Genomic DNA, 22,226 nt, shown 5'->3' on the forward strand with positions numbered 1-22,226 from the left:
TCATTCTCGGAACTCCATGTATTCTCGAGACTCTCCACGCTATACCTCGCGATACACTCGACAACACTCAGAGCACACCTCCTGACTCTTCGGTTCAGTCGTTCCCGGAGCTCAACATGCTCTCTCGATGATGCACTAACTGTGATACACTACGAGACGCTTTTGGTGCACTCGGCACTCGCTGTCATACTTGATCCACTCCGCACGGACTAACTCGAGGCGCACTATCTCACACTTGACGAGGCACACACACTGACTGCAGACCAGCAGGGTTTATATAGCTTTCGGCTTGTGTTCGAGAACATTCTGGGCTAAACTGGTAAGAATTCGTTCCAGAAGATTCTCCAACCATTCATGGTATATCACCAAGCCATCTTATTGAGCCTGTATATTTTATATATCACCAAGCCATCTTATTGAGTCTGTATATTTTGTAACACTGCCCCCTCTCAAGGACTGCATGTCCCAGGCAGTACAACCCTTGGTCAGAAGCCTAATTCAATACAAACAAAACGTAATAAAACAAACATAAGGTATAAATAAATTGAATTCCTAGACCTGCAAATTATTAAACACAGCAAAATTAAATTATTTGATAAAAGAAGGAATTTCCATTTTCATACTATTAAACTAATTAATTGGAACTCTAATATCTCTAGAAGAGTAATAGAAAACACGTTTCACAGCCAATTAATCAGAATAAAAAATATATGTACTGAAATAGACAATTTAAAGGAAGAAATAATAAAGCTAATTAATTTAATTAATGTTCAAGTTGATAACCAAGTACCACCAAAATTTATTAATTTATATATTAAAAAGGCAGGCATTGACTTTATAATTTTTTGGCTCTTTTGGATATGATAACACTACCTTAAACCTTAGCTGGAGGGTAATGAAGGATATAGAAGAGTAAAGAAATTATCTTGTAAATTTTTATTGTAAATATTTTGTAAATATGTATATTTAATCAAAACTGGATTCTTTCCTTTTACTAATAAAGGGCCAACTCTTTTCAAAAGTCTCAATTATAGCCCGAATTGAGTGAAGATTTTAATCTTCTTCTAATTTTCCATACTTTAGCCAGTATTTAATTAAGTTTTGTTATACCAATTGAAATCAAGTTCATTAAACTTTTAATTTTTCTTTCATAAATATAACTTCCTAAATAAGTTTCTGGGAATTTTTTTAGAGGCATTTTTAGGACTTCGTTTCAAAAAATTTTGGGAAATTTTACTTTAAAACTTTAATTTTAAAACATTTCAGTTTTTCTTAATTACTTTAATTATTTGCAATTTTCACACACAAAAAAATTTTTTCACTTAACGTTTTTTACAATTTTTCAACAGAACACACATTTCACATTACAAACAGTTTACATTTTTTATTCACAATACCACTTAACTTTATTTTTCTTCAAGCAAACTTACATATCTTGATTGGCTCAGCTACTTAACTCCCTAAATAATTGATAATTACTACTTTTAGGATTTTTAATTTTTAATTTAATTTTTTTAATATTAATGTTTACAAAAAATTTTAATATAACAAAGATAGCAGCTTGACACTCAACTTTACCTACATAAGCGCCATCTATATAATTTGAAGAACACACTTACTTCTCTTTAACAACACTTTTGCAGACCCCAACACTCCTATAGTAGGTAAGTTAGAATTAAAACTTACTATTTACTTGCTTTAAGTATTTTTAAAAAAATTTTTTATGTAGTATTTAAGTATTTTCTAAATATGAAATTATATTTTTAAATATATATTTGTTTTTTTAAAAATTGTGAATTAGTTCTTTTTGTTTCTTATTGGTTTATATGGATTATGTCTAGTTCTTTTTTAGTTTCTTTTTATTGATATGCATATTCGTGTCAGAGAGGTTTCTGTAGACAAGGGTTTATAAAATACATTGGTTTCTAGATTTTTTATTTTTTATAAAAAAATTAATTTTTTTAAAAATTTAATTTTTTTAAAAAAAATTTAATTTAATACTTAACTTTACTTGCTTGTTTCTCATAAGACTTCATTAGTATTTTCCTTTTAAAACTCTAGTTTTAAAACTTTATTCTTAAATTTAATTCTTAAATGTTAATTTCTAAGGATACCACTTTATTGGTATTTCTTTTTACTTTTGGTTTTGACTTTTACCCTTGCCTGCATGAACGACGAAACACGAATTGAATGATTGGAGAGTTAGGTTGGAGGCAACTTCCCCTTGATAAGTCTGTCTCCTGCCTACTCAACAGTCCTTCACTTATGCATTTTTAAAAAAATTGTTTAGTTTAATTTTAATTTGCTAAATTAGTGAATTTATTTTCATGGATTAGTTTTGCACTTGATTTGCTTATGCTTCTGAATTTAAATGATACTGTAGATTAGTTCGAGAATTAAATCTTTTACATGTTTGCACATTTTTTTTTTTTTTTTTTTAATTTTTTTAAAAATTATTTTGGCTTTTTTTCTTTTTTTCGGCTTTAAATTTGCTTTTTTACTTTTTTTACTTTTATAAGCGTTTGTTAAAATTTAAATTTCATTTCTTGCAGCAATGGCGCAAAGAATATTCAATTAAATTTGTATTTAAATTTAATTTTTTTAATTAAATTTAATTTATTCTTATGAAATAACTAAAGAAACAAATATTTACACTACGTATAAGTTACATACACAAATTAAACACATAACGATTTTAAATTATACAAATTAAAGTTCATAATGAATTTCAGTCTCGGTCTTTTTATTATTTATACCCGGGTCAAATACTTTTCCACTGCAGTTTCTCAGATGCATTTCTGTTTTTCATCTCATGGTCTGAAGATTCCGTCCTTTCAGACTTTTCATCCATTGGAAGATCTAAAACAGTTCGTTCACCACTCTGTGGTTTATTCGCATCATGTATACAATTCACCTTGGTATTTTCAGCAGCTGGTACATGTTCATATTCCTCCATTTCCTGGGAACCAGCTCAAAATTCTGCATCAGAATCAATAACGGAACCAGATTCTTTACAAACAGAAGCATCCTGGTTTAGAATCAAGTCCGTGTCTGCATAATCTGTATTAGGAGACACACAGTTTGTGGAGTGGGTGAATTTTCTTGCAATACTGGAGCACACTTCTTAAGCTGCACATCAACTTCTCTCATCTCTGCATCACATGCATTTTCAGATGGTTCAATACTCACTAACTGCGACTTCATAACTTCACTATCAGTTTCTACCAACTTTACTGTTGCGTTTTCACGTTCTTCATCTCTACTTGAAGCATCTGAAAATCAGGAACTTTATTTACATGAATTATTTCTTCACCTCTTTCAGAAGCTTTACAACCCACTTCGTTTATTTCTTCATCTTTACAAACAATATTATATCACTGTCTTCCAGTTCAACTTCGGACACCTGAGTATGAGACGCGTCTTTCCAGTCTTTTTCTTCATCTCTTTCTTTAGTCTCATTAGATGTTTCATCCATTATTTCCTGGTCTTTCTCAGGTAGTTCATTAGCTACTTCCTTCATTTCTTCACCCTTTGATTCTTCAGATGCCACTTCTCTCATTTCCACATCGTCTTTTATGGCTCCAGTTTCTTCTGTAAGCTCCCCTTTCACCTGTCGGAGTTGCTCTCGTGCCTTTTTTTCGCCGACATTTATTTCTGCTCATCGGGTTTTCTTCTCTTCCAGTCCGGCTTTCATCTCTTTCAGTTCGGCTTTGATCTCAGCTGTCATCTCTTTATATCCAGCTTTTATCTCATCATATACGGCTTTTATCTTGGCTAAAATGTCCATCAAACTCTTCATCTCCTCCGCCATGGCTTTCCTCTGCAGGCGGGTCACTAACATTCACTCACAAATCCCACTTCTGACACCAATTGTTACGTTTTTCTTCTGACACCAGTTGTTACATTATTTTCTTTTTTCACGTTCGTATGGATTTGGAGTGAATAACAACAATAGCACTTGGTGAAGTATTGAAACACACTTTATTTACCAATATTAATCACGACAGCCTCCAAAACTCTTTTACAGTCGTCAGAGATATACTATAAACACGCTGGCACAATCAGCGACACAGCCATGACACACACTAACAGGCTATAACTGTTGAGACAGCTTCACTGCAAAGGATCAGAGTACAGCTCCCGAATCTGCTCGGTCGTTCTCGGAACTCCACGTACTCTTGAGACTCTCCACGCTATAACTTGCGATACACTCAATGACACACAGAGAACAGCTCCCGTCTCTTCGGTTCAGTCATTCCCGGAACTCAACACGCTCTCTCAATGATGCACTACGCGATACACTAGGAGACAATTTCGGTGCACTCGACGACCCACTCGGCACTCGCTGTAAACTTGATCGACTCCGCACGGACTAACTCGAGGCACACTATCTTGCAATTGACGAGGCACTCTCCGACTCACCCTCTCGACAAGGCGCACACACTAACTGCAGACCAACAGAGTTTATATAGCTTTCAGCTTGTGTTCGAGAACATTCTGGGCTAAACCAGTAAGAATTCGTTCCAGAAGATTCTCTAACCATCCATGGTATATCGCCAATTCTGATGCCAAATGGGCGATTTCTCGCCAAATGTGGCAACCCGACCTTCAATTGTTATTTTATGGCAACCCTAAAACTGCTTTGCAGGGAAGCCATCTTATTCAGCCTGTACATTTCGTAATAAAACTAAGTTTTGAATTGAGAAATAGTGTAATTTGAATCAGTTTCTAGTTTGTAATTTATATAAAAAAGCCTTGAGCCACAATTGGATAACTACAGCCTTTTGAACATTTCAGTAAACTTTGTAAAACTGTATAACATTTTTAAATACTTAATTTTAAATGATAAACACTTGTTCGTTAACATTTTTATATTAAAAATATATTTAAGCATCTCAAACATTTCCACTTCTTATTTCAAGAGTAAGAAGTCATATATTTTAATAAATTTAAATAAATTGTTTAAATACCATTTAAAGATCCATTTCTAAAATCCGTAGCTGCCTCATTTAGCCTGAAACGTCTGAAAAAAAAAAACAATAAAATTAAAACACAAAATTGATCACAAATATTTAAGCATCAAATGAAATACTTTTAGATCACAGTAAATCAAAATTAAGTAAAAAGCAACCTTAGAAAGGCACAGATCTTGAATGAAACTTTACTGCTTTTAAGGGCCAAAAAAAAAGGAAGAGAGAGAGAAGGAGAAAATTTATACAAATAATTAATGGGCAGAGTAAAGAAAAAGTGTCATAGGTTTAAAGAAACAGTAATTAAATATTTATTAAAATACTAAGCTATTAGAATTTTGAAAGCACTGGCAAGAACTGGATTGAAATTAACACTGCTACAAGTCATTTTTTTTTTAAATGTGAAAGGCTTCAGAGATGTGAAGAAGTTTTGCTGGTATTTTTTGCAAAATCAAATTCAAAACTATGGTTCAATTACCAACTACAATTAGCTATCAAAGATTTGTTTATTTCTTCCATTTGGACAAACAGATACTGCAGATCATGTTCTTTGATGTGAAATTTTAATGTTGTTTTAGTTTGGCCAAAGTATGTCTAACAGCACTGACAAAAAATGTTATAAATACCCCTAGAATTAAAATCAAAGATGGGATCTTTAAGAATTGAACAAGAAGAAAGAATTATCAAACGAGTACTTATTTAGGAAAAGTATATAGTACAATAAAATTATTATTTCTTAGGCTAATCACATTTTGTCTATCAAAAATCTTACATGCTATGAAATATATACTTATGAAATACTTTTTCAAATATTTACATTTATTATTAATTATGAACAAAGATTATAATTTCTATAATCTTTATTCTTCTTGGTTTATTTATGCTGATAGGTAATTTATATATCTATAAAGCTAGTATCTAGCATACTAGCATCACTAAATTTGAAACTTGTACACACATTCTCAACAATGAAATGGACCCTGTAGAGCTATCTAGTACTGAAATAGTGAACACTAAGGCAATTTTTTATCTCATGCAAATCGAAGGAACTTGATAACTCTGCTCAAATTGCAGCAAACATACATGGAGAGTTAGTAAAACTAATAACTTATTAAAATACACAAAACAAACTAAAATTACACATATGTAAGTTATTAGGTAAAAGCTGACAACTATCAATGTACAAATTGCAAAACAGCATAGCGACATGAATCTTTTTTAAGTTAAAAAAAAAAAAAAAGCAGAAAAAAAGGAACATATGATAAATTATATTATTTCAAAAGTTACTTTTATTTATTTTAGGGGCAAACTAAACCAACATTTCATTACAGATTACATTCACACATTACTGCTATTGACAATCCAATAACAGTATTCTCTACAAAACACTTGAGCTTAGACATACTTTACTTTTAATTGCCAAAAATAATTCTTTGCCACTTGCCATCTGACGATAAAAATATTCAACATATTCTTAAAGAAATTATTAAGAAATAAAAATACCTTCTTAATCACTAACATATTTTGGAGGACTTCATAATATAGTGTGTTTAAACTGTCACCATCCTTCATAATTGTTTTAGAATTTTATTTCACTAATCAATTTAAAGGAAAATATATATTTTCATTAAGCATGATTTGTAAATCATCTTGCTTTTTTAAGTGTTCTCATTTATGCAATTTTGTTGAAACAAGTCAAAAAATTAAATGCATTAAAATTGCTTCTCAAAAAGACAAATCATTGATTTCCCACATAAGATCTGACTTAATGCTTTCATTGAATCATTTATTTGAAACAGTAACTAAATTGCTACTTCAGTGCATACTGATATCATGCATTTCTTGCATGGTGATATAATGTCTTCATTCTTCATCTTGTTCTTTATTATCCTCACATATTATTTTCAAATTATTAAACATTTTGAGAAATTTAATAAGCTGTTTTTTTCTGTCTCAAAGTTAAACCATTTTTCTTTTCCTTACTTACAAATGCAGTAAATGTTTTCTTACCTCCACTAGTATACCTGAGAGTCTAGAGACTGTAGTTAAAGTTCCATTGTTAACACACATGTGAAGATAATTGATAACATCAACTCTTTGGATATGCCAGTATTTAGTACTAACTGCATGATATCTACATTGCAACTCTTAAGAGTTGACATCCACTACAAGGATAATATGTTTCCAGACTGTTTACAAGGAACTTTACTTTTAACAACACAGTTTGTACGTCAGACATTAAGCAGTTTCCTTCCTATGTATAAATAGTGTAAACTTACAGTGAAATATGAAGATAATAAACAGATTTTAAATCAGTGGGGTAATTTTACTTTCAATGATAATTCAAATTCAGTCTAAAGATCAAACCTGGGTGTATCTTATATGGAAAGAATGAAAAAACTTATGGAAAGAAACTAATCTGAAGAATGTGTAGTAGAGATCGGCATAATAATGAACAAGCATACAGGCTCGTCTTTGCAAAAGGTTATATTATGCATGAGAGAGTACACTAAAACTTTATATTCAACTTTCTTGAGATTCAGTGGGATGATAGATCATATTCACAATGATCAACAAGTGAACACAGTTTATCTTTGCATGAGAAGAGACACATAAATGACATCCTGGAATCTCATATTTGGCAACTTTTAAATTCATAGGGCTAGGATTCATATTCATAAATTAAAATTACACAAGTTCTATCAACAGGAGGCCCAGCCAAGATCATAAAAGAATGATAATACCTGTACAGGAGTCATACATGATATAAAACACATAATGTCATAAAAAGACTGACTCGAGAGAGCCTCACAGCTGCATTTGGAACAACAATTTCGAGGCAAACAGTAAAACTACAGACAGACACCTATCAAGTCCTTTAATTTCAGCAACCAGTGATATGGGTTCAACTCCTACCACTGAAAGAGGTTCATGAAAGAGAGCTAACCGTTGCATAGCCAGGCACACAAATCTTGGATGCAGCAATATTGAGGTCATGTCCCCTTCAGCAATAAGTTAGAATTCACACAAGAGAGATTTTCTAAAAATATTTCATTTCTGTTCATTTACCTGAAAACAGCTCAGGGCCTGCTATCATCTCTCTCTAGCTATCTGAGAAATCAGCCACCTTGATAGATGTAGAATTCTCGTGTGGAGGTATCAAGTTGGATTGTTGGACACAAATGGACATCAAGTTGACCGTACACCACTGCATGTCTTGTTGCAGGTCCAGAGATCATACAGTATTTTAAAGAAGAGGTTCGCAAATCCTATTATCTAAGCAGCTGTTAAACAAGGCTTTATATTTTTTGGAGGTTAATGCCAGTTTATACAGAACCCGACTACTTGATGATTTCTGGAGGCAGAGAGTATTTGCCAAATGGTGTGTGTAGGAAAGCTGTCATACTTAAATATTATAGTATATTTAGTATATACTCTAGGAAGAGACATTATATGATGTCAACACAGTTCTGGGACCTTCCATGTATAAAAGTCCTTGCTTTTACAAGAATGGGACTCATTGCCATGTTTTGATCAACAATCTCATGAGAGCTCATTATGAAGCACAGAGAGCTAAGTGTAATACCTAAATTCTAGACTATTCTGGAAATACAAGTTGTCATCTTTTAAATTACACAATACAAAACATTTATCCTTTAAACAAAACAGAAATGAGTTTTACTTAAAATTGACTTGGCATATATGTAGCATTTGTAATCATAATTCTGGACACCAGTACACACACACACATACATACATTGTATACTATACGGTGAAAACTTCCTAAGATAACCACCTATTTCCACATGACTTTGGTGTGTGGAAGTGGTTGCTGTCACAGAGGTGATGTTCGATATGCCAGCATTTGCTTATGTTCTAAGATAGTTTGATTACTAAATATGGCCAACTATAGTGGGTGGATATCAGAGAGTATATGTCGATCTACCTGGTTAAGCAGCCCCTTTTTTTTAACTTCAAGCATCAGATAGCCTGGCCTTGCACATATGTGAAGATTCTATTGTGCATGTAGATTTTCTGCAATCCCATTTTAAACTACATGGATTGCGCTTAAGTATAATGTGAGCCAGATGCACCCATCAGATTCTAAGAAGGCTGTACAAGCATAGCAGCTTGATAAAAACCTAGCTCATCTAGTGCTATTTCCCTCACAGTAATTATATATAACAAAATGCAAGTTACATCTTTTATTAAATTTTATTGAAAGTAACACTTAATAAAAGTATGAAAAATCTTAAGGAAATAATAATAAGTGACAGGAATCAAAGTGATTAAATTTGCAGGAATATAGGTACAACGATTAACGAAAATCTTTAACAGGGCTACATTTTAGTTAAAAAAATAAGCACCTACAAGCACTTTTCAAGCACATTTTAAGAAAAAAAATAAGCACCTGTCTAATTACATTATACACAACTGCATAACCTTAAAAATTAGACTTGTAATTTAAAATATGAGAAATGCAGTATTTATTAAGATAGAATAAGCATTACCTCAACCATGGCAAATAATTTTTTTTTTTTTTTTTTTTTTTTTTTTTTTTTTTTTTTAATTTTAAATAACAGTTCAATTTACAGAACTAGTTTACAATGAGAGGAAAAAAAAAAAAAAAAAAAAACTATGCAGAACTAAACTATATTACAAGATTTAATGATGAAATTTCAATTCAAAATAGAGAAAATAAATAATAATATGGCATATTTATTGTATTTACTTGGAACCTAATAATAAATATAATTTATTTCTCCACTCATATTGATATTTAAATAATTTAAATCTAAATTCTGAACATTTTCTAAATTTCCATTGTATATCAGTTTTCCCTTAACAGATATTGCAAGCAAAGAAATTTAAGTAAAAAAGAGGAACATTTCTGAAATCAGAAGACAGAAATTTGCTTCAAGCAGTCATCCTTTAAGAGTAAAAGCTTAACTAACCCGCATACTTGGAAATTAGCGAATATTCGGATAGTCGAGCGTAACTTGAAAAAGAGGAGCGGAGGAGGGGGGAAGTAGACTGTAGTCGCTCGTTAAATTTTTCCACTAAATAAATGCTTTTGACATTTCGATATGCGCATCATATAAAAATAAACCAATGAAACTGAAAAATATTCTGCTTAGCAAGCACAGTAAAACTCTTTTAAGTGTTCATAAACAAATCTCGGACAGAACATCAAAATTAATTATCTCTGCAAAATATCGCAAGCGTTATTGCACAATACGTACGCCGTAATTCTTCCCTACGTGATATTACGCAATCGGAATCAACAGCTGCCGGTATTGGGAGAATAAAGAACTAAATAACTGGGGTGTTTTTCATTCTAATTTTCAACAGACGGCGTTAAATTTCTGGAATAGAATCATTCTTCGCTTGGGTTGGTAGACCGCAGAACTTTTAGTCCTATTCAATCCAGATTGGAAAGTGACAAAAAAAGTCCGTTGCTTGTTTTGCAGCGAACTGTAACAGTTTCAATATTCGAGATTTTGCGGAGAAAGGGGAGAACCTCCCAATCTTCGTACTGTATAATGTATTGGCCAAAAAAACAAAATCATTTTGACTACTCGATTACTTTCCCTTTATATAAGCCATTCCAAATACAGTCAAAAGTCGTTAATCCGGACTCGTCGGGACTTCGGCGATTCCAGATTATCGATTTTTCCGGATTATAGATCATCAGTTTAAATCTGGTAAGATGGCATGCAGAAATTACAAAATTAAAAATATGAAACCGTAATTTATGAAATAAAGAACAATTATGATCTAAAGGGTATCAAAATTTACAAAAAGAAAAAGCTTAATATTTATTTGTTTACTTTATTAAACATTTCCTTCAATGTAAGTTGCTTCGTTTCATGTGATAATACTTTCTCTTTAATTCTATTAAACAGACATAATTTCTTGTTTAGTTACAAAGTTCCGCTGTTCAAGTCCTATATTGCTGTGTTGAGAATACCGACTAATTTGTCAATCGAAATGTTTTCATTTTCAGTAACCTCTGGGTCACTTTCTTCACTATCGGAAGCGAATTATAATGACGAGGAACTTGATTTTAATCATATCAAAGATGGAGTACATCGAGATGAAATACTACACTTAGTGCGGAATTATAAACCAAATAAAATAAAAACATCTGCCCTGAAGATAAGGATAGTGCTGAGAGATCAACTTCCAATCCGCAGCGTGAAATTGATAAACAAATTTCGGATTTCAAAACGTACTTTCGCTTTGTAGATACAAATTACATATTAGTAAATATATATCGGAAATTCTATTTGACATAATCTTTCTAATCTATCATAATCTAATAATGACGTTTCTGCCCCCCCCCCTCTGCCGCAGAGCAGCGTGAAATTGATAAACAGATTTCGGATTTCAAAACATACTTTCGCTTTGTAGTAAATATATATCGGAAATTCTATTTGACATAATCGAAAGTTCAAGCTTACTTTTATAAAATTGCTCTAACAGTCTGCAAAAAATAATAAGCCGGATCTAATTCGAAGATTAAGGAACAACGCAATCTGCAACATTAACTGAATTAGATAACATTAGCTTAGCGTATAACTCCGTTACACATTAAACGCGCATGCGCACAAACATATTCGCAGCCGTAAGGGTCTTACGCGCTCTCGTAAACGCCTGTGCGCATGCGTGAACGCGGCGCATGCGCAGAAAGTTTGTAGCTTTGAGGTACGGATTATAGATCATTCCGGATAACGACTTTTGACTGTATTATTACCTTAGAAAGCTAATCTGTGTTAAAACACAACCATTTTTGAAAGTTTACTATACTTCAGCATTTACTGCAAATACGTTATTATAAACATTCATACATATGTTCATAATATAAGCATAACGATCATAATAAACACGAATATGAACTGACCAAGTGGAACGAAAATGCAAATTATTAAGATCTTGATAGAAATTCAAACGTGTGAAGTATTTAGGTGGGAGGAAAAGAATGCCGAATGTACCGGAATTTTCTACTGCTTTCGCATTTCTTTGACCAATAGAACGACGGGCACCTGTCTGTACTCTTCGTGCACACCAAAGGTTATGTTAATGCAGAGAAAGGAGAAAAGCTATTTCCGGGAGTATGATTCACCATCTGACATTCCATATTTGGAAGAAAAGTTGTTTATTTAGTTTCGGCTTTGGTACCAGGAAAAACAGCGCGTTCATTAAAAAAAAAAAAAAAAAAAAAAAAGGCACTAAAAGCGAAAAATAAGCACTAAAAACAAAAAATAAGGGCTTTTAAGAAAAAGTAAGCACCTATAAGGGCCTTTATATTTTATTTTCAAATATAAGGACTTATAAGCACTTATAAGGACCGCTACGAACCCTGTTTAAACATGAGACTTTCAACAGGACTGAAAATAATGAGAAAAATGTGTCTTTAAATGTCTTTCACTGTTGAATTAGATTTTATAAGATGTTTCACAAACAAATAGAAAACTCACAGTTCTGGTAAATAAACCCAATTCTAAATCCTCTTTATTACAGTTCCTATAAGTTTCTTTTACGTTCATCTGATTTATCAAAGGATGTGATAAAAGATGTTGCATACTGCAATAAACCAGCAATACTGGCAAATAACCTTAAAGAAGAAATTAACATTGCCTGCTGAAGACGCTTTTTCTTCAGGTTACAACAAAATTCCAATAATCCACATATATATAATGGGCATATATGGTATTTCAGCTGCTTAGCAATGTTAAAACATGATTTTTAATATGCATATCAAGATTATTTTATTTTAAGCTATAAAATATATTAAGTTTGAAATCAGTATCAGACAGATTCTCTACAAAGTTGAACTTACTACCTGAAAAGCTCTTGACAAATAAATTTCTAGCCATATAAACTCAAAAGGAATTTTAAGACAACAGAATATATTGTATTTCCTTTGTATAAGATACTTCCATGTGTAAGATACCATTTGATTTGGGGATTCAAAAATTTAAAAAAATACAGAATTTTGGTTGACGAACTAGTTTTTATTAGCTGCCAGGACTGAAATTTAACAGAGCAAAATATTACATAAAGTTACTGAAATCAATTCTTGTTCACAATACAACTCATTATCACTGTCAAAATTCCCATTCATTTGGCTGGACCTCATCTGCGTCTGATGATGAATCACTGTTTTTACATACTGCCTCATCCTCATTTTCATCTGTAGAATTTGAGATGGCACACTTCTTAAAAGACTTGAGAACAATCTCAATCTTGATATTATCCCAGGATTTTGTTAGGCTTTTTTACGCATCATCACCCATTCATTCCATTCCTCTCTCATGGCAGTTTTGAAGGGTTTGTTAATGCTAATGTCAAGAGGTTGAAGCTAGGATGTCAAGCCTTTAGATATGATGGTGTTTTTTTTTTTTTTTTTTTTTTTTTTTTTTTTTTTTTTTTTTTTCATTGGTCTGCAGTAATGTTTTTTTCTCTTAGCTGTTATGTGTTCCCAGAACTGATTAAGCACCAACAAAGCAAGTGTGCATAAACAGTCTACCAGATCTTCAGCTCCAAACTTTCTCAAACTATATCTTTATCCCCTCCTGACCCATCCAATCCTTCTCATAAACATGGATAATCACTGCTCAAGAAACAACTTCTTTTGGCATTGTTTTGCATTTGAAAACCAGCATGAGTGCCAGCTTAATACCATCAGCACAAGCTAGAATAACTGGTAAAGGCTATTTTCATGTTCACTTGTTTTTCACAGTCTGCTATTGTCACCACATGCTGCCAACAATGTGGGAGGCTTGCCACACCATGTGTGAATCTGTTGGCGCACAGCATTAGCAACGTCCTCTCGTGTTGCAAACCACCTACCAAGTATTGGTTCCTTAATCTCGGGAATGAGATTTAAGTCACAAGGCGAGAGGTCAGGAGAGTACAATGGGTGTTCCAATTCTTCCTATCCCCAACGTCGGAGTAGCTGTCATACACACTCTGCTTTATGTGGTCTTGCATTGTCGTGCAGAATTATTGCACTGTCCGCAAGATCCGGACGTTTATTCCGAACGCCACGTCGTACTTGTCACACCAGGAGTCCCTGTAGTACTGTGCAGTCACTGTTCTGCCATGAGAAACAAAGAGGCAAACAATGACATCCCTGATGTCATACGTGACGATCAACATCAACTTGACTGGGGAAGGATTTTGATGCTAGCTCATCATGCAATATCTTGTGGATGGTGCCTTACTCGATGGCACTTGCCCTCTAACTCCAGTAATGCCCATCGTCTGTCTTCATCCCTGAGGTGGTCGATGACAGCATGTGCCAAGTCAGTCCGCACACTCACCGGTCGTCCCGAACGTTGCTCATCACTGGTTGACACATGTCCTTGCCGAAACTTTCCTACCCACCGTGCACGATATGGTAGGGCATTATTCCCAAGGGCTTCTACTAATTCACTGTGACATTCCATCACATTTCTCCCTCAGAGAACGGTTATTTTGATATAAACGCGCTGCTCAACACGGGTTACTTGCATCTCGCATGGCACTCACCCACTGACTGATTCAGGGGCTTCGCTACCACAAAGCTATCTGTTGTTCTACATACACACTATGCCTGCAGAACTTCCACACGACACATATACGTTTTGTGATTCCTTCACATATCTAGAAGAAAAAAAATAGTTGCCATGACTTTTGCCCTAACCCTCGTAGATTTAGTGAAATGGCACTGCTGATGCATATGAAGAAAATGCAATATAATTTCAATAATAAACTGAATTTATTCCTTTAAAATATATTATAAACAAAGCATATTTTCATTAAGAAGTTTATTTGCATTTACATACAAGAAAAAAAAGACCTAAATTTTATTTTAAATCTAAAAACAAAGCACAAATTGTCAGAATTCTTCTAATTTCTATGTATTAAAAGAATCACAAAAAACCACAGAAGAAAGAGAATGAGTGCATATGCAGCCACAAAACACCCTTAAATTTTATAGGATTCTTTTAATTTTCATAAAAAATAAGAGAAGCAAATTTATAAATTCAAATAAGCAGAATACTTACTTGCTCCTTGACACATCATCAAATGAACCATGTAATATATGTAATTTATGCCCTTTGTTATCTATTGTAGATTTCCATTGCGGCATCTCGTAAGTATTTGGAACAAAATTACGTTTTATAGCGCAGGAGTCTACTTTGTTATGAAATATAGAAGTCCTAATATTTGTTTGTGGTGGAGGCAAAATATTCTTTTCACATATTTTACCTCTGCTGTTAGAGTAATGATTTTCAGTCTCATTTTGATCAGAATCGCTTTCACTTTCACTTTTGTCAGAGTCACTTTTCTCACTTTCTGAAACAGAACTGCTGTTATCATCATCATTGCTATGTTCATTATCTTCACTCTCAGATTCATCTGAATTATCACTGCATTCATTCTCAGATTCACTGAGTTCATCATGTCCATTTGATTCTTTTGTTCTCCTTGATCGGAAGCCATTTTCGAGCAGTTCCGCACGTCTCGCATAACGAGCTTGGCGTAGTTCGGCACGTTTAGCACGTTCTAAAATTGAAAAGTATAAAAATAAAAACTGGACACTTTTACATTTAAATTAATTTAAAATTAAGACAAACACCATTAGCTTTATAGGAACGCCTTTATAAACTAAGACAAAAACAAGATTTAACACAAAGAGAAAACAAGACTTAAAATTTGTAATTAATTATAAGTGAGAAAGTAATTTCATGGAGATGTGAAAAGGCAAAATCTGTAAAATGGCTGCTGGTAAATAGTGAAATTTTTGGCACTAACAGTTTGGTAAAACCTTTTGTGGCTGAAGGTTTATACAAACATTTCAAAACACGAAAAGTGTGCCTGAAAGGAACCTAAATTAAAACTTTCATATAGTCACACACTAAACATATATGCATTTTAACTAGTTATTCAAAATAACTGGTATTTTAACTGACTATTAATTTACGAATATATTTTAACTAATTATTAATATTTATAAACCAATCTAATTCTGAAAATGCTTTCAGTACCATTATATTCAATCAAAATTTACTAAGATCACTTAAGTAGATAGATTACATGCCTTTAATTGTAGTAATACACATTTTTTCCCCTAAATTTAGAAAATCATTTAACATCAGAATCTTTTATTGGTATGGAACTTTGAGAAATGTTTTTCCCCCCCCCCTTCATCTCAAATTCCAAAAAGTCCAAAGTCTAGGTTTGAATTTTGGACGAAGATAACTTTTCAGACTATTTTTGCACAAATTTTTGTGGAAAGCAGTATTAAAGTAATTTTAGAGAGAGAAGACTTAATAAATGAAATATATTAAAAAGTATTAAAATGAAAAATTTAAAATTTAAAAACAGTGAAACAAATCTAAAATTTGGAGACCTTTTCTATATCCATTAAAATAATCAGTATTCATAAAACCGGAGAAAAGTCTACAATTCATCAAAATTATCATGAAAATTTTATTACACAGCTATTCATTACACAATTTTACAATAATTTTCCCATGGCAATAAAACCCACTACTAAAAGTGTTATCTCATGCTTCTTTATAGACTGTTCCAAGCAGAATAAAATTTTTAAGTTAAGCAGACACACAAATGTCTCAAAAGTAAATGTAAGCTCAAATACATAACTTTTTAAAAACAAATTATGAGAAACTTTTGTAATGGATTTTTAAAAAAATCACAAATGCCTAAAAATAAAATTGCTACATCAATGAATTGTGAGAAGAGCAGTAATTTTAACATGGCCCAAAAAAAAAAGCAATTTTGGAGGATGGTCACTGTTTATGTGAGTATCGTTTGCTTCATTTTATTGTTGCAAACAGCGTAAATTCCTTTTGTTTTTCTTCCTTTAGTTTTCAACTTTATGTGTGACAAGATAATTGATTGATACAATTGTGTTTGTGACAGCCATGTAGAATGGCTCGCTTATTTTGTATCAATTATTTCGCATCACTGACATATTATTTATAATTAGTATAATGAAATAAAAGTGTAGGAATACAGTCCATTTGTTGATTGATTATAGTTTGTGAAACATATTAAGTTAAAGACCAATTATTGTTGGTCAAAAGTCTAGCCGGAGAGCTAGTGAAGATAGTGACAAAGTTTCTAAGTGTATTCTAACAACGCAAATAGATAGTTCTAAGTGTATTCTAACAATGCAAATATGCATACGGTTGGTGAAAAATTACTCCAATTTGTGAGGTAAGTGGAATTTGAACAAAAATTCGTTTAATTTGTTGTTAAATTTTAAGAACAATGTTGTAATACAACATAGAATTTGATTTCATTTTAATAATAGTGTTAAGTGATTTAAGAACAATTTCTGTTTTTGAATTGATCAATTATGAGTGAACTTATAACTTTTAAAACAAAAAGAGCAGTCTTACGCAGGAGTGTTTCTAATTATGTAAAGAAAATTGAAACTATTTTAACTGCAGATGAAATTAATTTAATAGAACTACAGGAATGTGTCAAGAAACTGAGTTAAGGAAGCTTGATTCTGAAATCGAAAGTTTAATTACAGATACTAAAGAATTAGAAAACAAAATAGATAATGTTTAGGAGTACACAGATAAAATTTATTTATGGAAATTTAAAGGTGAAAAAATATTAAAAAATCAAAATAGTAAAAATAATTCTAATAGTGTAATTTCAGAACAGGTTCTTGACAATATAAAATTACCCAAGTTAACATTACCGACTTTTGGTGGTAATATTACAGAATGGATAGCTTTTAAAGATCTTTTCAGTGCTTGTGTAAGAAATAATACAAATTTATCTAATGCTCAAAAATTGCAGTATTTGAAGGCTTCGTTGAAAGGTGAAGCATATCGCATTATTCAAACCATTCAAATTTCAGATTGTAATTTTGAAATAGCATGGAATCTGTTAGACAAAAGATATTCAAATAAGAGAGAACAAATTTTTGCATATATTAAACGTTTTCTAAGCTTACCAACTATTCAAAATGAATCAGCATTTGCTATTTTAAATTTAGTTGACAATATTAATGAAGTAATTGGTTCTTTAGAAGTATTGAATCAAACCATTGATAATTTTGGTGACTCTTTAATGACTTATTTAATTTTGCAAAAATTAGACCCTGCTACAAAATTATGGTGGGAACGTCAGTTAAAATGTAATGAGATTCCAAAACTTATGACTTTAATTGAATTCCTAAAAAACTAAGCAAGAACACTTCAAAATAGCAAATCAACAAGTAATAAGGTACCTAAATCTGTGTTTCAAAATAAGAATAATGTTCTGGTTGCTACTTTGGGTTGTGGTTATTGTAAAGAAGATCATAGTTTAGCCAAATGTTCAAAATTTCTAAATTTATCGGTTCAGCAAAGGATAGAATTTGTAAAATCTAATCGTTACTGTTTTAATTGTTTATCTAATATGCACTTGCTCAAAAAATGCAAGAGTTTAAATACATATCAACATTGCTTTAAGAAGCATCACAGTATTTTGCATATTGTAAATAATTCAAAGAATAAAACTCAGTTAAACAGTATATCTCTGCCTACGCAATCTATCCCTAAAAGAGATGAATTAACGAGTCCTAAGGACGTTTCAGCCACAGTTTGTGCCTCTCATTATGATTCGAATGCAAAAGGTAATCAAACCAGTCACATTTTATTGTATACTGCGTTAATAAAAGTTCAAAATTCTGAACAACAGTTTGTGAGGTGTAGATGTTTATGTGACACTGGATCTCAGAGATCATTTATTTCAAGGGATTGTGTGAAGAAATTAGGATTACGAGTGAAAGATAATTCCATTTCTGTATCATGTTTAGAAGAATTTAATACTATAAATAATGGGGAAGTCGATTTAGTATTCATTTCTCATTTTAAAAGTGATATTCGTGTATCAACATCAGCGTTTGTACTGGACAAGGTGACAGATAACATTCCCTATGTATCTTTGCCATCAATCATCTTCGATAACTTCAGTGATTTACAATTAGCTGATCCATTATTTTACAAGTCACAACCAGTTGACATTTTATTTGGAGTAAATGTATTTCTGCATTTAATGTTGGGAGAAATTGTCAAACGTGGTCCTGATCTACCATTTGCTCTAAATTCGAGGTTGGGATGGATAATTTCGGGTACTACAAATTTTGAATCTACAAATTTTGAGCCAGTATATGTAAATCATTTGAATACAAACACAGATGAGTTAGTAAATTCTTTCTGGGAGTTAGAAAAGTTTCCAAATGTACAACCTTTAACAAATGAAGAAAAACTTTGTGAAGAACATTTTAAAAACTCGCATTTTAGAGACACATCAGGTCGTTATTCAGTTGCATTACCATTCAAACATAATAGAGTTATTTTAGGTGACTCCCGTGAACTGGCGCACAGAAGATTTCAATACTTGGAGAAGAGGCTGTTATCTATGAAAGAAATTTACAACTAGTATATTCAGTTTATGAAAGAGTACTTTTCACTAGAACACGTAGAATTAGTGCCAGACACAGATTATAAATTAGAGAATAAACACTATCATATCCCACATCACTTCGTGTTGAAGGACTCTAGCTTAACAACAAAATTGAGAGTTGTTTTCGATGTGAGTGCTAAAACAACACAAATGTTTCTTTAAACCATATGCTAATGATAGGCCCAAAAATACAAGATGACTTAATTTGTATTTTACTAAGATTTAGACTTCATAACATTGCAATAACCACTGACATTAAAATGATGTACAGACAGATAAAGATTCATGAAAAAGACAGAGATTTTCAGAGAATATTATGGAGAGATAGCCCGTATAAACAAATACAAGTTTGTCGTTTGAAAACAGTTACATATGGAACTGCAGCTGCTCCATATCTTGCAACCAAAGTTTTGAGTCAGTTAGCGATTGATGAAGGATTGAACTTTCCAAAGGCAAATAATATAGTTTTAAGAGATTTTTATGTTGATGATATGTTAACTGGTGTAAAAGATAGTTCAGAAGGTATTGCATTGATAGATGAATTGCAACATCTGCTAAAAAGTGGTGGCTTTGAGCTTCACAAATGGTCGACAAGTGAACCGTCATTGTTAAAAACCTCTGGCTTAACAAACACAGATAGTGACAATATTCATCGTGTAATAGAAGACAAGACATTGAAAGTTCTGGGATTGGAATGGCATCCGGGCAATGATGAATTCAAATGTAATGTTGGTGTAATAGAGTATCAAAGTGTTCCGACTAAAAGAATTATTTTGTCATTCGTAGCAAAATTATTCGATCCATTGGGGTGGATAGCTCCGTTTGTAATTCTTGCTAAAATGATCCTTCAGCAATTGTGGAAATTACAATTATCACGGGATGATCCTGTAACAGAAGAGATTGATCGAAATTGGAGAAATCTATGTAGAGAAATTAAACTTTTGAATTCTATAAATATACCTAGGAAAATTCTGCTACCTGATTATTTTCGATGTGAACTTCACGGATTTTGTGATGCGTCTGAAAGAGGTTATGCAGCAGTTATTTATATCAAAACTTGCAATAACTCTGACATTAATGTTAAACTCGTAACAGCTAAAACTCGTGTAGCACCATTAAAATCTATCATGATTCCAAGACTGGAATTATGTTCAGCAGTGTTATTGGCATGCTTGATTCAGTCTGTAAAAGCTGCATTAGTTATAAAGTTTGATTTAGTGCAAGCTTGGAGTGATTCACAAATCGTGTTGTCATGGCTAAGGTCAGATCCTAAAAAATGGCAAGTATTCGTATCAAATAGAGTTTCTGAAATACAATCCATCTTACCACCTGAGAACTGGAGCCATGTTGATGAAAAGGAAAATCCAGCTGATTGTGCTACACGTGGGTTATTTCCTGCAGAACTATTATCTCATCAATTGTGGTGGAATGGTCCTTCTTGGTTAAAGTGCAGTGAGATTGCCTTGTCTAAAAATATTCTTATAGATGAAGAGGCATTACCAGATGCATGTAAAACAGTCTCATTTGTAGTTTCTGAACCTGTACAGGAACTTGCTATTATATCAAATATATCTTCATTTACAAAGTTACAATGCATATTTGCTTGGATATTAAGATTCATATCGAATTCTAAAGTAGCATATCTAGAAAGAAATACGTCTTTTTTATCTAGTAATGAAATTCGAGCTGCAACTTTCTGTATTGTCCGAATAATACAGCGATTTCACTTTTTTAAAGAAATTCAATGTTTGGAGTTGGGAAAGGACTTACCTACAAACAACCTCCTTAGCTTGTGTCCAATTTTAGATGACAACAAAGTGTTACGTGTAGGAGGAAGACTGAAAAATGCGCAAGTATCAGAAAATGAAAAACATCCAATCTTATTACCTTCAAAACACAATCTGACAGAAATCATAATTAGACACTTTCATGTCAAATATCTGCATGCAGCACCGGAACTTCTTCTATCTTTAATTAGACAGCAATTTTGGATCATAGCTGCTAGATCTGCTATCCGAAAAGTAGTAAGATCTTGTATCACGTGTTGCAAACTTAGAGCTAAAACTGCAAGTCAAATAATGGCTGATCTACCGGAATCTAGAGTAACACAATCACGACCATTTCATCGAACTGGAATAGATTTTTCTGGACCGTTCATGATTAACCATCGTGCAGGACATGCACAAAAATCATTTAAATGTTACGTATGCTTATTTGTGTGTTTTATAATCAAGGCAGTACATCTTGAAGTGGTAGAAGATTTGTCAACAAAGGCATTTTTAAGTGCATTGAAACGATTTATTGCAAGAAGAGGGAAACCATTTGAGATTTATAGTGACTGCGGTACTAACTTTAAAGGTGCAGACAAAGAAATCAGAAAATGTTTTTTGCAATGTAAGGAAAATCAAGAAATTCACAAATTTTTGTCTTTAGAGAAAATAAAATGGATATTCAACCCGCCATCATCTCCCCATTTTGGTGGACTATGGGAATCGGCAGTAAAGTCAATGAAATTACATCTAAAAAGGACTGTTTGTGATACTGTGCTGACCTATCCGGAATTTCAGACCTTGATAGCGCAGGTTGAGGCTTGTCTCAACTCTAGGCCATTGTGTCCAACATCGGCTGATCCAAATGATTTAACTGCATTAACACCTGGTCATTTCCTAATAGGAACGTCTTTAACTGCCATACATGAACCAAATTATAGTTCCTTCAATCACATTGACAGATGGCATGTGAGACAGTTTATTTTTCAGCACTTCTGGAAAA

The 22,226-nt window shown here is 32.5% G+C and overlaps 1 protein-coding gene across 1 annotated transcript in view; it reads right to left on the minus strand.

Moving 5' to 3' along the window:
* LOC118192118 (uncharacterized) overlaps nucleotides 1-22,226 on the minus strand; it is a 97,514-nt gene that overhangs the window by 13,220 nt on the left and 62,068 nt on the right. Inside the window, exons 9-10 of the mRNA XM_035363022.2 lie at nucleotides 15,026-15,527; nucleotides 4,971-5,023 (exon numbers count right to left, since the gene is read on the minus strand). Coding sequence (XP_035218913.1) covers nucleotides 4,971-5,023; nucleotides 15,026-15,527 — 555 coding nt within the window. The remainder of the gene's footprint in view (nucleotides 1-4,970; nucleotides 5,024-15,025; nucleotides 15,528-22,226) is intronic.

This window comes from Stegodyphus dumicola, chromosome 8 (genome assembly GCF_044657685.1).
Source record: "Stegodyphus dumicola isolate Sdum_Otavi_A_Nest chromosome 8, ASM4465768v1".
NCBI lineage: Eukaryota > Metazoa > Arthropoda > Arachnida > Araneae > Eresidae > Stegodyphus > Stegodyphus dumicola.